This window comes from Lineus longissimus, chromosome 17 (assembly GCF_910592395.1).
Source record: "Lineus longissimus chromosome 17, tnLinLong1.2, whole genome shotgun sequence".
In the NCBI taxonomy this organism is placed as follows: domain Eukaryota; kingdom Metazoa; phylum Nemertea; class Pilidiophora; order Heteronemertea; family Lineidae; genus Lineus; species Lineus longissimus.
The window spans coordinates 369,563-385,106 of record NC_088324.1 but is presented as its reverse complement, the minus strand read 5'-3'; the positions used below and the strand labels follow the sequence as shown (position 1 = coordinate 385,106).

At 45.0% G+C, this 15,544-nt stretch overlaps 1 protein-coding gene across 2 annotated transcripts; it reads right to left on the bottom strand.

The window, feature by feature from the left end:
- Nucleotides 1–1,049: 1,049 nt before the first annotated feature.
- LOC135501906 (beta-mannosidase-like) lies at nucleotides 1,050–15,175 on the bottom strand. Of its 2 annotated transcripts, none has more exons than XM_064794333.1 (17): nucleotides 15,061–15,175; nucleotides 14,309–14,461; nucleotides 14,002–14,150; nucleotides 13,526–13,725; nucleotides 12,881–12,948; nucleotides 12,286–12,461; nucleotides 11,667–11,826; nucleotides 11,003–11,169; nucleotides 8,680–8,817; nucleotides 8,168–8,247; nucleotides 6,018–6,208; nucleotides 5,510–5,689; nucleotides 4,812–4,909; nucleotides 4,474–4,618; nucleotides 3,594–4,078; nucleotides 3,025–3,210; nucleotides 1,050–2,219 (listed from the first exon to the last, which is right to left on the bottom strand). In XM_064794333.1, the coding sequence occupies exons 1-17, from the start codon at nucleotides 15,173–15,175 to the stop codon at nucleotides 1,977–1,979; spliced, it is 2,934 nt and encodes a 977-aa protein (XP_064650403.1). In that variant the 3' UTR covers nucleotides 1,050–1,976. The 2 variants fall into 2 exon arrangements, 1 of the variants encoding a protein (XP_064650403.1); XR_010449668.1 differs by having other exon boundaries at nucleotides 2,087–2,219; nucleotides 3,025–3,176.
- Between the last annotated feature and the right edge of the window lie 369 nt (nucleotides 15,176–15,544).

Sequence of the window (15,544 nt, the reverse complement as noted above, 5' to 3'; positions counted from 1 at the left end):
AGGTCCTGTCACTGTTGACCCTGGAGAGGTTGTGATGAGTGGTGTCCCTCAGATGACCAGATTCTGTCATTGTTGACCCTGGACAGGTTGTGATGATTGGTGTCCCCTTAGATGACCAGGTCCTGTCACTGTTGACCCTGGACAGGTTGTGATAATTGGTGTCCCCTTAGATGGCCAGGTCCTGTCACTGTTGACCCTGGACAGGTTGTGATAATTGGTGTCCCCTTAGATGGCCAGGTCCTGTCACTGTTGACCCTGGACAGGTTGTGATAATTGGTGTCCCCTTAGATGGCCAGGTCCTGTCACTGTTGACCCTGGACAGGTTGTTATGAGTGGTGTCCCCTTAGATGGCCAGGTCCTGTCACTGTTGACCCTGGACAGGTTGTGATGATTGGTGTCCCCTTAGATGGCCAGGTCCTGTCACTGTTGACCCTGGACAGGTTGTGATAATTGGTGTCCCCTTAGATGGACAGGTCCTGTCACTGTTGACAGTGGACAGGTTGTGATGATTGGTGTCCCCTTAGATGACCAGGTCCTGTCACTGTTGACCCTGGAGAGGTTGTGATGAGTGGTGTCCCTCAGATGACCAGATTCTGTCATTGTTGACCCTGGACAGGTTGTGATGATTGGTGTCCCCTTAGATGGCCAGGTCCTGTCACTGTTGACAGTGGACAGGTTGTGATGAGTGGTGTCCCTCAGATGACCAGATTCTGTCATTGTTGACCCTGGACAGGTTGTGATAATTGGTGTCCCCTTAGATGACCAGGTCCTGTCACTGTTGACAGTGGACAGGTTGTGATGAGTGGTGTCCCTCAGATGACCAGATTCTGTCATTGTTGACCCTGCTATAATGATTGGTGCCTTTTACATGGCCAGGCCCCAACTGGTTGACTCTGGACAGCCCTCCTTGTCGATGATTTCACCAAGAGAAGTATCAGTGTTTCCAGTAGCCTTCACTCTCAGCACATGGTCTTGCCACAGTGAATCCTTAAGCCAGTTAATGAAGATAAGGAGATACCCGCCAAAAACAAACCTAAATCCAATGAATATTGCTGAATAATCACAGTGATTTTATTACCAAAACATGTGAAAAATTATCACAAACTACAAATATATGATATTCTTCTGTAATATTAAGGGTGAGTGCACAAGACCAGCAAGTGACACTCGGTCTTTTAAAGAAAACAACATTGAAAAAAGATTGTCGATAATCAGCACTACAACCCGAGCATTTCTGACTGGTCCCCATTTATACACCTGGGTCCGGTTGTTCAAAGCCTGGTTAGTTTAGCGACCGCTGCTTCACTTGGCAGCAGCCAAAGACAAAACCCTTGAGGTACCGCTTACTTAGCAGTTGTATAGCGGCCGCTAACCTTAACGAGAATTTGGCGGCCTGCTAAACCAGATAACAGAACTTTGAACAACCGGGTCCTGGGTGGAGGATGGGAAGTTAGACTATGACAACTGCTTAGCATCTTATGCCAACTGTAAGCTTTGAACCGGAGACTTCTTGACAGCTAGCCAAGTGTGATACACTAGACCATACTGACTCCCAAAAACAGAATAACTCTTGTGCATGTCAGTCTTCTGATCAACTGGAAAGGTTACACGCATACCTGGCAATGTAAGATATGTGCCAAGTGATACAATCTGATCAACTGGAATGGTTAAACACATACCTGGTAATGTAAGATATGTGCCAAGTGATACAATCTGATCAACTGGAATGGTTAAACACATACCTGGTAATGTAAGATATGTGCCAAGTGATACAATCTGATTACCGGTAAGTTGTGTTGGGCAAACAAAATGTCTGATTGACATTCAGATATCATGCTAGCCGTAGGTTTGAGATTTTTCTCATTTAGTTATAAATCTAACACATATTCAGATTTCAGTTAAATGTTAAGACATGATCGTAATACGGGTTATTTTAGATTATATTAGAGCTATTAAAACAAGTTTATGTTCCATAATTAAAACTGATAAACGTCCATAAGAGATGTGATCCTGAGTGAATCCTGTAATGCCCTGACGGTAGTCACCTCCCACGGATAGAAGACCAGTGTTAGAGCCTTACTTGGGCCAGACATCATATGGAAGCCATTTTGAGAGAATCGTCCCTTGATCCCCCATGCCTCCACAAAGACGAACAACGCCGGCTGGTCACTGGAGAGTGTGATCACGAAGTTCTTGTCTTGTGCTGTGACGCTTTTAACCTGAAGGAGAAAAAAATCACAATGATGTACAGTCTGGCAATGAAGAGTATCTCATGGCCAGCATCCTGTCCAGGGGATCTCATGGCCAGCATCCTGTCCAGGGGATCTCATGGCCAGCATCCTGTCCAGGGGATCTCATGGCCAGCATCCTGTCCAGGGGATCGCATGGCCAGCATCCTGTCCATGGGTCTCATGGCCAGCATCCTCGCCAGGGGATCTCATGGCCAGCATCCTGTCCAGGGGATCTCATGGCCAGCATCCTGTCCATGGGTCTCATGGCCAGCATCCTTGTCCAGGGGATCTCATGGCCAGCATCCTGTCCAGGGGATCTCATGGCCAGCATCCTGTCCAGGGGATCTCATGGCCAGCATCCTGTCCAGGGGATCTCATGGCCAGCATCCTGTCCATGGGTCTCATGGCCAGCATCCTGTCCAGGGGATCTCATGGCCAGCATCCTGTCCAGGGGATCTCATGGCCAGCATCCTGTCCAGGGGATCTCATGGCCAGCATCCTGTCCAGGGGATCTCATGGCCAGCATCCTGTCCAGGGGATCTCATGGCCAGCATCCTGTCCAGGGGAATGATATTCCTAGTTGCTTAATGCTAATCCATGAACTGATAACTTATTGAGGGATATAGCGACATAGTGGCTAGAGCACTAGGCTCTTAATCAGGAGGTTGTGGGTTCCAATTCTGGAAGGATCAAAACTGTCTTTGTGTCAAAAGAGGCATTTGTCTCAAATTGCCAAGATACCAGATTGGCTGCAGCGGCCACACGTTTCATTGTGATGTGACAATGGACCTACCTTGATGTTAGCCTTTCTCATCCCCCAGGCAGCTTTAGGAACGGTCAGGAAGTAAAAGTTTGAGGCCAGTGTCACGCTGGCCTCGTCTTGGACGGTAATCTCGATCATGTAATCTTCTCTCTTCAACTGACCCAACATCGTGGATGTCTCCGCTTCAAATATAACCATGGACGGAAAGATGGTGGACTGAAAAAATAGGTGCAGTTGGAAAATGTAACATCCCTTCTCTTTAGAAATGATTGTTTCCCAACTTATTATTGAATATAACCATGGACGGTAAGATGGTGGACTGAAAAAATGCATTTGAAAAATAAGACACCCCAGAAATTATTGATTCTCCCTAAAGATTCAGTCCCCCAACTGACTGAGAATTCTGTGTATTCCAGACAGGCATTCCAACTTCCTGAGCAGCCTGCCCTGGGGGAGACCTGGGAAAATGTGTGCACCACAAACAAAACAATAGGCACTGCGGCCCTGTGTATGATACATGAAACATGATAATCAAGATGAGACGATAATCACCAGGCCTAGTTCTCATGAAACTGCTCAATTTTAAACTGTTTACAAACCTGTTTGATAATTGTTTGAATTCTAAGTGGAGATTTTGTGAGATCCCACGGCCTGAATGTGAGGACTAGAACACACGGCTTGGCAGTTGAGCAATACCACGACGAATCCTTATCACCGGCAGCCTTCTCCACGACAAGTAGTTTCTGCTGCCCCATGTGGACCACCCCTGGACTCTGACCCTCCGCCTCCTCTGTGACCGCACTCCTAGACCACTTCAGATCTTTGCCCTCTTCAGCCGATGACTGCTGCCATTCAAACGTCTCTTGTGAGTACTGGTCCTGCCCAGAACTTCTGTAAGACGATCCAAGAGGGATACCCGTCTTACTTTTGAGGATTTCCACCGATTCCCCTGGTGCCGGCAGCTGAACGTCCTCCTGGACGAAGCTGATCTTGAATGTATCCCCATCCTCCCACGGGACGACCACAGTCTTACTGTAGAAGTCTTTGATATAGTAATGCAGCATCTTCCATTTGCCAGTGTACTCTGAAATTGATAATTAGACATTTGAGAAATTTCAAAAGCGAATAGAGGCACAAAATCTTGCTAGTTTTTTGAGTGAGAATAGCTCGCAAAACAATCACAACTGTGCTCTGGTCGAACTTAAAATACATGAAAAAAATAAACAGAATAGAAATGCAGTTCCACACAATTCAGTAGTCCAGTTCAGATGCAGATGAGTTTTGCTCAAATGTTTATTTGTATTTGTTTATCTGTCCACATAATCCTGTGTACATCTACACAGTTTGAAATTTTCTAATTCAATTACAAATTTTAAATATCAAACGAACAGTGAAGGCATTTACCTGGGTGTCTGTGGAGGATTTGGTTAAAGAAAGTCCTAAAGAATGAGAAACGAGACTGTCGACACTGAAACTTACCTAACGTCGCCCAAGAAGGCCCCTGCCAGTTATCATTGAGCTGCCAGATGAGTGATCCCATCGTGTAACCACCAAGACCATTCATGACACCCTGCATCCTTCTATAGACTTCGCTCTCTGTTTTGATGGACATTGCTTGATTGATCTGAAAGTGACAACGCAAGATGAACTTAAACATCATCACAGAATGTCCAATTCGCATGCACCAGCCAGCAGCTGATGTTGTTTTCAGCAAGTGATAATGTGTTCCGTTCTAGAAAACCCAAAGAATAATGTAACGCTCTGTCAACAAAATGTCACTTGAGGTTCTATGTGACACAAGTGCCTATAATACCTACCTGGAAGACATAGAGAAGATCACTGAATAGTTTGATGTGGTCTGTCGAGTTGGGGAGATGCATCACAGCTTTCACCATATCAAAAAGTTGTTTGTCACCTGAAATTACCAGAAAATGTAAATTTCGAGAAAATAGATGAAGTTAAACGCAAGAAAGTGTGCGATATTCTTGTAGTCAGCGAATAAGAAACTAAATCACCATTCTCAAACATTTGATGATTTTCAGAATTCTTCATCACTCATGAAATGTCTCATAAATTTTGACCACAAAGGGCCTGAAATTAATTAGATCAAAGTCAATCCATTGTTTATCATAATTAACGTCTTTGGCCATGGTGTCATCCATGTAAGTTTCAGGAATATTGCCGTGGTAGTTTTTGGATATCATCCAACCCCCCCCCCTCGTATATTTACAAAAGTGAGACCAATACATCAACATGCCTGCCCTGATATTGCTAGTGTCTTTTCACTATCAAGCATGTGTACCTACCAGGACAGTTTATCAGATACTGACACTGTAGAAGCTATTTAGCCGGTTTTAAGGCATCTATTTTACATAGGCCTATCACACGTTATATAGGACTTACCCTTCAACTGGTTGAACAGGGTTAACACCGGATGTCTGAACCCAGCGCGCCTGGTACCTAACCATGATGCAATGCAAAATGGACCGGATCATGATATTCAGATTTGACCTACCGCCACAATGATGCTGCCTGTCTGCAATAAACGTACTGTTGAAGTACCAATCCTCGGGCTGAGAGACTTGTTTCAACACCTCAAATGACGGGTACGATTGGATGCCGTATTCCGAGCAGAACTTGGGTTTGGGAAAGCGACGCCAGTCCCAGAGATTCCCCGAGTACGTGTAGAAGTGGACTGAACCAAAATGAAGAGAAGATCTGTCATGAGTTATGATGAGTGGATTGTTGATTTCACACGAAACTGGCACTCTAATTTTGGGAAATGTCCCACAGAAAACCACAGTTGAACAAAATGTATTATTACGCACAAAAAAAATCAAAATCTCAAGTATCTAAAAAGATCACTTTGCCAAAATTGTACAAAATTTCCAGGTTTTGGCATCATGTTACGCATGCACATTGATAACTTTACCGCTCGGTTACCATGGTTAATTCTGAACATTGATTTTAACCCTTGCACACTGACCGGGTCTTCTGTTTTGAAACTGTAAACACTGGCTTACCGTCACCATGGTGAGTGTCATAAACATTCTTATCGATCCAACCAGCTCCAGGCGTCAGCTTGCCATTACTGGGTGACGTACTGACGATAGGCCGACTCTGGTCCTCCTGGGCCGTCACATTCAACACCACGCCAATATATAGGGCGACATAGTCGTTATAGTAACGTTTGTAATGGGCCGCCGTCCCAAAACTGGAAAGTAAGACATTCAATGATTATTTCTTAGTTCGAAGGAGGGAAATGCGAGCTTGTAGCGTTGATTGAGCAGCGGAGATCAATCAATCATATCAACCAAATGAGGGTGTTTATAGTGCCAGCATCCACTGAAGTGATCAGTGACACTTTACATTATACCGAGAAAAGAGATAGGTTTTTCAGTGACCCGCGAAGAGAGGGGTGCTGGTCAGTGTCTGCAAGCTGATTGGCAGTCGGTTCCACAGCTTGGGAACGACGCAAGAAAGGCTCTGTCGCCAAAGGTCACCAACCTAGCCCTTGGCTGGTCAAAAAGCAAACCATCTGAAGATCTTAAAGTGCGGTCGGGTTGCTGAAAGGTTTCAGGGAAGACTGGGGAAAAAATGTGATGAGTTTGAGAAAGTTGTACAATATAAAGCGTACAAGCTAAAGGCCAATGAGAGTGACTTACCGGTTACCTAGCCAATGACAGCGACTTACCAGCTACCTGACCAATGACAGCGACTTACCAGCTACCTGGCCAATGACAGCGACTTACCAGCTACCTGACCAATGACAGCGACTTACCAGGTACCTGGCCAATGACAGCGACTTACCAGGTACCTGACCAATGAGAGTGACTTACTGGTTACCTGGCCAATGAGAGCGATTTATCAGTTACCTGGCCAATGAGAGTGACTTATCAGTTACCTGACCAATGAGAGTGACTTATCAGTTACCTGGCCAATGAGAGAGACTTATCAGTTACCTGACCAATGAGAGTGACTTATCAGTTACCTGGCCAATGAGAGTGACTTATCAGTTACCTAGCCAATGAGAGTGACTTATCAGTTACCTGGCCAATGAGAGTGACTTATCAGTTACCTGGCCAATGAGAGTGACTTACCAGCTACCTGGCCAATGAGAGTGACTTACCAGCTACCTGGCCAATGAGAGTGACTTATCAGTTACCTGACCAATAAGAGTGACTTATCAGTTACCTTGCCAATGAGAGTGACTTATCAGTTACCTTGCCAATGAGAGTGACTTATCAGTTACCTGGCCAATGAGAGTGACTTATCAGTTACCTGGCCAATGAGAGCGACTTATCAGTTACCTGGCCAATGAGAGCGACTTATCAGTTACCTAGCCAATGAGAGTGACTTATCAGTTACCTAGCCAATGAGAGTGACTTATCAGTTACCTAGCCAATGAGAGTGACTTATCAGTTACCTGGCCAATGAGAGCGACTTATCAGTTACCTAGCCAATGAGAGTGACTTATCAGTTACCTAGCCAATGAGAGTGACTTATCAGTTACCTGGCCAATGAGAGTGACTTACTGGTTACCTGGCCAATGAGAGTGACTTATCAGTTACCTGGTCAATGAGAGTGACTTACCAGCTACCTGGCCAATGAGAGTGACTTACCAGCTACCTGGCCAATGAGAGTGACTTACCAGCTACCTGGCCAATGAGAGCGACTTATCAGTTACCTGACCAATGAGAGTGACTTATCAGTTACCTGACCAATGAGAGTGACTTATCAGTTACCTAGCCAATGAGAGTGACTTATCAGTTACCTGGCCAATGAGAGTGACTTATCAGTTACCTAGCCAATGAGAGTGACTTATCAGTTACCTGGCCAATGAGAGCGACTTTTCAGTTACCTGACCAATGAGAGCGACTTATCAGTTACCTAGCCAATGAGAGTGACTTATCAGTTACCTAGCCAATGAGAGTGACTTATCAGTTACCTAGCCAATGAGAGTGACTTATCAGTTACCTGGCCAATTAGAGTGACTTACCGGTTACCTGGCCAATGAGAGTGACTTACCGGTTACCTGGCCAATGAGAGTGACTTACCGGTTACCTGGCCAATGAGAGTGACTTACCGGTTACCTGGCCAATGAGAGTGACTTACCGGTTACCTGAACAATGAGAGGGAATTACCGGTTACCTGGCCAATGAGAGTGACTTACCGGTTACTAGCGAGACAACCAGCACATTCATTGTTACCACTCCAGATGGCGATACTGGCATGATACTGCAGACGACGCACCTGCGATGAAGACGGAGAGAGATGACAATCAAGTTGGAATCATAAATAGACCTCTCAGTGGCGTCCAAGTATAAACAGGGGGGGGGGGGGGGTCACTCGCCAAGGAGGGGTATGCACATCTATGTCCATGGAGATTATTAAAGCCCCTTACAGCAGGCAGGCACCGGCAATGAGCAGCTTCAATCCACACCCCTTTCAGCAGCGTGCGAATTGAATTACAGGGCATCACAGGTGATATGAGGAGTATAATCTTCCAGGCGTCAGTGTTTAAATGTTTCAAAATGGTGGCTTACCACACCTCTCATGGAGTAGATATTACTGCAGCAGTACATTGGCTAAGCACTTCCATGGGCCTTGTGGTGAGGTATTAGCAGATGAATACTACTTCTCATGTACTACGATACTATTTGTAAACTCATGAATACAGCTTACTTGGTATGTGGTTTCTTCACGGACCGTATCAAGATATTCCTGGTCGGCCGGGTACATGGCTACAGCAAACATAAAGTCCTGCCAGACCATGATGCCCAGCTCATCCATCAGGTCGTAGAATACATCCGTTTCATAGATCTGGAATCAGATGGAGATTTTTAGGTTGAAAAGTGAAAGTTGTGCGCCCTCGCATAGCAAACGGCATACAGCGCATTTCAACATTTTTAGAACATTGATGTTTTGGGCCTTTTTACAACTGGAAAACGTGAGGAAACTACAAGTTGGCAGCATCATAACTCTGCTTATTGATCAAATGCTGCCAATGGTATCCAGACAAATTCCCCCAAAGTCAATTGCCCCAATAAAACTGTCCCCAGTAGTTCACGAATCTCCAGCTCTCCTGATAACAAGCCATCCATCACATTCAACCTACCCCTCCACCCCAGACCCTCATCATACACATGCCAGCATCAGCAGCTGACTATCTATCACATTCAACCTACCCCTCCACCCCAGACCCTCATCATACACATGCCAGCATCAGCAGCTGACTATCTATCACATTCAACCTACCCCTCCACCCCAGACCCTCATCATACACATGCCAGCATCAGCAGCTGACTATCTATCACATTCAACCTACCTCTCCTCCCCAGACCCTCATCATACACATGCCAGCATCAACAGCTGACTATCTATCACATTCAACCTACCCCTCCACCCCAGACCCTCATCATACACATGCCAGCATCAGCAGCTGACTATCTATCACATTCAACCTACCCCTCCTCCCCAGACCCTCATCATACACATGCCAGCATCAGCAGCTGACTATCTATCACATTCAACCTACTCCTCCTCCCCAGACCCTCATCATACACATGCCAGCATCAGCAGCTGACTATCTATCACCTTCAACCTACCCCTCCTCCCCAGACCCTCCTCATACACATGCCAGCATCAGCAGCTGACTATCTATCACATTCAACCTACCCCTCCACCCCAGACCCTCATCATACACATGCCAGCATCAGCAGCTGACTATCTATCACATTCAACCTACCCCTCCTCCCCAGACCCTCCTCATACACATGCCAGCATCAACAGCTGACTATCTATCACATTCAACCTACCCCTCCACCCCAGACCCTCATCATACACATGCCAGCATCAGCAGCTGACTATCTATCACATTCAACCTACCCCTCCTCCCCAGACCCTCATCATACACATGCCAGCATCAGCAGCTGACTATCTATCACATTCAACCTACCCCTCCTCCCCAGACACTCATCATACACATGCCATCATCAGCAGCTGACTATCTATCACATTCAACCTACCCCTCCACCCCAGACCCTCATCATACACATGCCAGCATCAGCAGCTGACTATCTATCACATTCAACCTACCCCTCCACCCCAGACCCTCATCATACACATGCCAGCATCAGCAGCTGACTATCTATCACATTCAACCTACCCCTCCACCCCAGACCCTCATCATACACATGCCAGCATCAGCAGCTGACTATCTATCACATTCAACCTACCCCTCCTCCCCAGACCCCCATCATACAAATGCCAGCATCAGCAGCTGACTATCTATCACATTCAACCTACCCCTCCTCCCCAGACCCTCATCATACACATGCCAGCATCAGCAGCTGACTATCTATCACATTCAACCTACCCCTCCTCCCCAGACCCTCATCATACACATGCCAGCATCAGCAGCTGACTATCTATCACATTCAACCTACCCCTCCTCCCCAGACCCTCATCATACACATGCCAGCATCAGCAGCTGACTATCTATCACATTCAACCTACCTCTCCTCCCCAGACCCTCATCATACACATGCCAGCATCAACAGCTGACTATCTATCACATTCAACCTACCCCTCCTCCCCAGACCCTCATCATACACATGCCAGCATCAGCAGCTGACTATCTATCACATTCAACCTACCCCTCCTCCCCAGACCCTCATCATACACATGCCAGCATCAGCAGCTGACTATCTATCACATTCAACCTACCTCTCCTCCCCAGACCCTCATCATACACATGCCAGCATCAACAGCTGACTATCTATCACATTCAACCTACCCCTCCTCCCCAGACCCTCATCATACACATGCCAGCATCAGCAGCTGACTATCTATCACATTCAACCTACCCCTCTTCCCCAGACCCTCATCATACACATGCCAGCATCAGCAGCTGACTATCTATCACATTCAACCTACCCCTCCTCCCCAGACCCTCATCATACACATGCCAGCATCAGCAGCTAACTATCTATCACATTCAACCTACCCCTCCTCCCCAGACCCTCATCATACACATGCCAGCATCAGCAGCTGATTGCAGCAGGTTCCTCGTCCTCTCAGGGGTCATTCTCTCTTGGAACGCATCACCAGGGATCCAGTTGGAGCCCTTCATGAAGATCGGCTTCTCGTTGATCATGAAGTAAAATGTGGTCGCTGAAATAAAGCCAGAAAGTTATGATAGATATTCAAGCATGCATAGGTCTCCAACAACTCATCAACAGTTTTTCCTCGCAGAGACAAGGAATAAGTATGATCAGTAAGGTTTGTATAGATTTTCATTGAGAAGTTGCAGACTTGAAATGGGCTCCAGAACATCACTGATCGCAGACAGAGGTTTAGGTAAGCGAGTAAACGAACCTCATTTTGTTCATATTCTGGATGCAAGTTCTTCATAGTAATCAACCTTCATCGAGCAACTAGAGTGAAACCTCCATTAGTGGTCACCTAACTTTGACCGGACGAGAAAAGATCCTTGGTGGACCGTGCCCAATCAGGCTATCACCCACTGGCTGATCAAGGAGCTACGCATGGATCAAGCCTCAGTAGACACAAACAATATAGCTTGATCGACCGGTGGTTTGGGGGAGTACTATAAGATATCTTCATTGGCCTATGATCGGCCAATAGAAGATCTCTCCTCGACCACTAACCTTTGCCACCTTGTATATCATTCTCGATCAACTTGATTGTCCGGAATCCAAACCGTAACGACTTCTTATCAACCGGGTCCAAACTATTGTCTGTAATTTGTACGTTTATATCGTAGAGTTTCTGATTCCCATGTCCGTTTGGCCACCAGAGTTCAACTGGCTGAAAGAGAATGAGAGCTCTTTTCTAATTTTGTGTAATAAAGCGTCTATTAGTCTGATAGATTATCATTAAGAGGAAGGAAGTGGGCAAACACGGTGGGTTTGACACCACACACTGTAATGCTGCTTGTGATCATGGGCAAGTCACTTTATTTTGATTGTGTTGGCTTTTTAATGAGACCTTACATGAAACTGAGATTCACTGCTCATGTACCAATATGCTAGGGAAAGTAAACGACTCTGTCTAAGTGGACAGTAGCTTGAGATGGACTCCTTTACCCAGTTACCCTGTAAATGGGGGGTCCAACTGTAGTGGCACACAACAGAAAGATCAGTACTGAAGTGGTTAATATTTGTAGAATCCTGTTTCAAATGGACACATCGCATCAATGTGAATTTCAACAGCAGGAACATCAGTGCAAGGGATGTCCTTAATAGAGAGGTACTAATGTATACTCACAGTTGTAATAGACAGACGATACTTAAACTCCTGACCTCCCGTGACCTTTGGCGAGAGTTTGACCTTGAACATCTCAACTTTCTTCAGCCCCGGGATACTGATCACAAGATCGATGGTGACGTCAGACAAGACGTGGAAGTGCACTTTACCACTCACGACCCAACTGGAGTTGGTCGCTGAAATGACGTCATATTATAATCACTTTTGGCAAGGCATGCACTTGAGAATTATGACTATTGAGTCTGGTTCTTTTATAATGTATGTGCTACATTTGTAACAGATAAGTTTCTCCTTTTATTAAAGGGCCAGCCAGACATGGGATTAAGGTGACCAGGAGGATAATGTAATGACCTGCCACCATGCACCGCTACATGTAGCACTGTACGGACACCCCTTGGTTTCTTTAGACAGGCTCCTGGATTTGACTGGAGTGACTGGTGAATGAATTCAAAGTGCTTTGACACTGTTGTAGAGTATAAAATATGCAAATTAAGAACTGAAATTATCCTTATTTTCATTTTTCTTTTGAATTTTTGTGTACGTGTGTTATAGTTTTTGTCCACAATAATATCGCTACCGTCTATAGGCTACTTACTTTTTGAGGTAGCGACAGTGACTTCACCAATTCTTGCCTCTGTGTAGCCATCGATGTATATAGGCTTCCTGGAATGGAATGATTGTACTGCCCCTTATGTGTTACTAGAGAGTAAACTCATCTTCATAACCTATTCAAGGCCTAACTGCTAGCCATTCACTTGAATTGCTGAATGGAAGGGAATTAGAGAGATCACATGAATAGTTTTTATGTACAGCAAAGATATAATTTTCAGGCATAATTAAAAGTCTAACAGACAAATTTAATGAACAAATAAGCAGGTCATTTGTCTATTTGTCAATCTATTAAAGCACATTTTCCTATTTCCATTTTCATCATTTCAGTCGCGGGGAGGGGGGGGGGGTTATTCAATTAAGTGAACGAATACTCAGTCAAAGGCACAAAGTGGCAACCAGATCCTGTGACCACTATGGGGATTTGAGGGATAGTTGAAGAGACACGCCTCCCCTTTGGTCGGAGAGCAATTCTTTTCAAGACGCCTTGTGGAGGGAGAACCATCAGACCCTTCACATTTCCAAGATCCCCTTCCCGAATTTCTGGATCTGCCACTGCTGGTTTGACAGTATAAAACCTTCACCAGTACACCACCTCACTCTAGGAAGGAACGCAAAGTTTAAAACTCACCAAATCCCAACTGTCGGGAAAGCAGGGCCCCAATCCCAAGAAAACGCCGACTGCCGAGTGCGTATGAATTGATGATACTTCTCGCTATGTTCACATGGATTCCTGTCAGCAGGAGGGATTGGATACGCATGAGCTTTAGCCTGCTCAGCCGCATACAGGACGGCCGATGTAAACACAACTTTCACTATATTTTTGCCAGGCTACAAAAAAAGGGGACACAAGTATCTTTGCTGGTAACAACTTGGCAAGGGATCCAACAACAGAAAAGAAGGATTCCATACCAAAATCCTGAAAAAGATTTTCCTTATTTTCACTCCGCACTACTTTTAAATTTTTCTAAATCACACTCTGTGCCAAGTTTCAATTCCGCCTTCTGAAGTAAAGAAAACATGATGGCCATCATTTCCAACAAAAAGAATTTGATTCCTTATCAAGAATCTGGATGAAATGACAAGGATTTTAGTCAATCAACTTACCACAAGGAGGCCTTTGACATCAAAGCGATGCTTGATGAACATGTTTTTTGTTCTGGCGAGAAGTTTATCGTTGATGTAGACAGCTGCGACCGTGTCCAAGCCCTCACAGACCAGGTCAAGGTGGGGGCGGTCGTACACATCCTCAGATACTGAAATAATACAAGGATATGCTTCAAATTAAGGAAAACTGATTTGAGTTTCAAGAGCATTTCAAGAAGAGTATGGCCCTCAAAGTGAGACTGGATAGGACCACTATTAAGATCAACTGGATTTAGCAAATAAAGTCACCAGGATTCCGACTACATACCTAGAAAAGATCTTGAATACGTCCAGTTCCTGTACGACACCCAACGATACTTAATGTAATTGGATCGATAATAGGGGTCGTCTAGGAAGCCGCCATTGACCAGATCCATAAAGATTTCTCCAGGCACTGTGGCAAGTGTGACAATCTCACGTCCTGAAAAATGAACAGATTAGATGACAGATATTAGAACCTTGGGCTGCATTAACATAGGATTCACATGTCATATATCACTTGTCATAAGCATGTTCTTCATCAACTCAATACTTTTGAAAACATGACACTGACATGAGCGTATTATGCTGTGCACCAAGGCAAACTAACCAGCATGCTTCCAGCTTACTGTTCTCCTTTAGCTGGAGACTGGATTGGTCAGAGAAATCATACATTGAGTCGGGGCGATTCCATACGTAGGTAGGCCAGCACACTGCACAGTTAAGTTTCCAATCAACATGATGAACCCCAAGATTACACAAGTTCTCCTTCTCCTATAGCTATAATGTCTTATTCTCCTTGAGGGTGAAAGTGACATATATTCATAAAGCCATAGCCATGAAAGCCCGCAACATTATGATCATGACATGGGTAAAGCCAAGGGCGTGCCATAGTACAGCCAGCTCGGGCATGCAGATAGTTTTACTTTTTTTACTACTTTCTTCTTGGACGACTGTTTTCATATAGTAAGCACAAACTTGGCAATTACCCACCGGTTACTCACAATGAGTGACTGGCAGTTCTATGAACAACCTACCCACCTTCATCTTCGACAGCCCAGCTACCACCAAGGTTGATTTTTACGCCAGAAATAAGAGTTATTGCCAAAATAACAAGGAAAACAACAAAATCTGATTTTAATCTGGTGGCGGCCATTTTCTTCAAATGTCACATGATGTCACATTCGCCTATTCCACTTTAGCCTAATCCACATTCGCCTAATTCCCCTTTCGCGTAATTACTTTCTCGCCTAATCCTTTTTCGCCTAATTTTGGCATATACCTAACCCCCCTGTGGCACATAAAATGGGTCATTCCAAAATGGAATTAGGCGAATGCGGATTAGGTGAAAAAGGTTTAGGCGAAAAGGTTCAGGCGAATGTGGATTAGGCGAAAGTGAATTAGGCGAATGTGGAAGATATCCTATAACTTCACTTTTTTCGTGACGTCATGGGTCTTCAGACATTTCGATTAAATCCTTTTTTCTCGGAGTCATGCTTGTCATCATTTCCTACCATTTTATAAT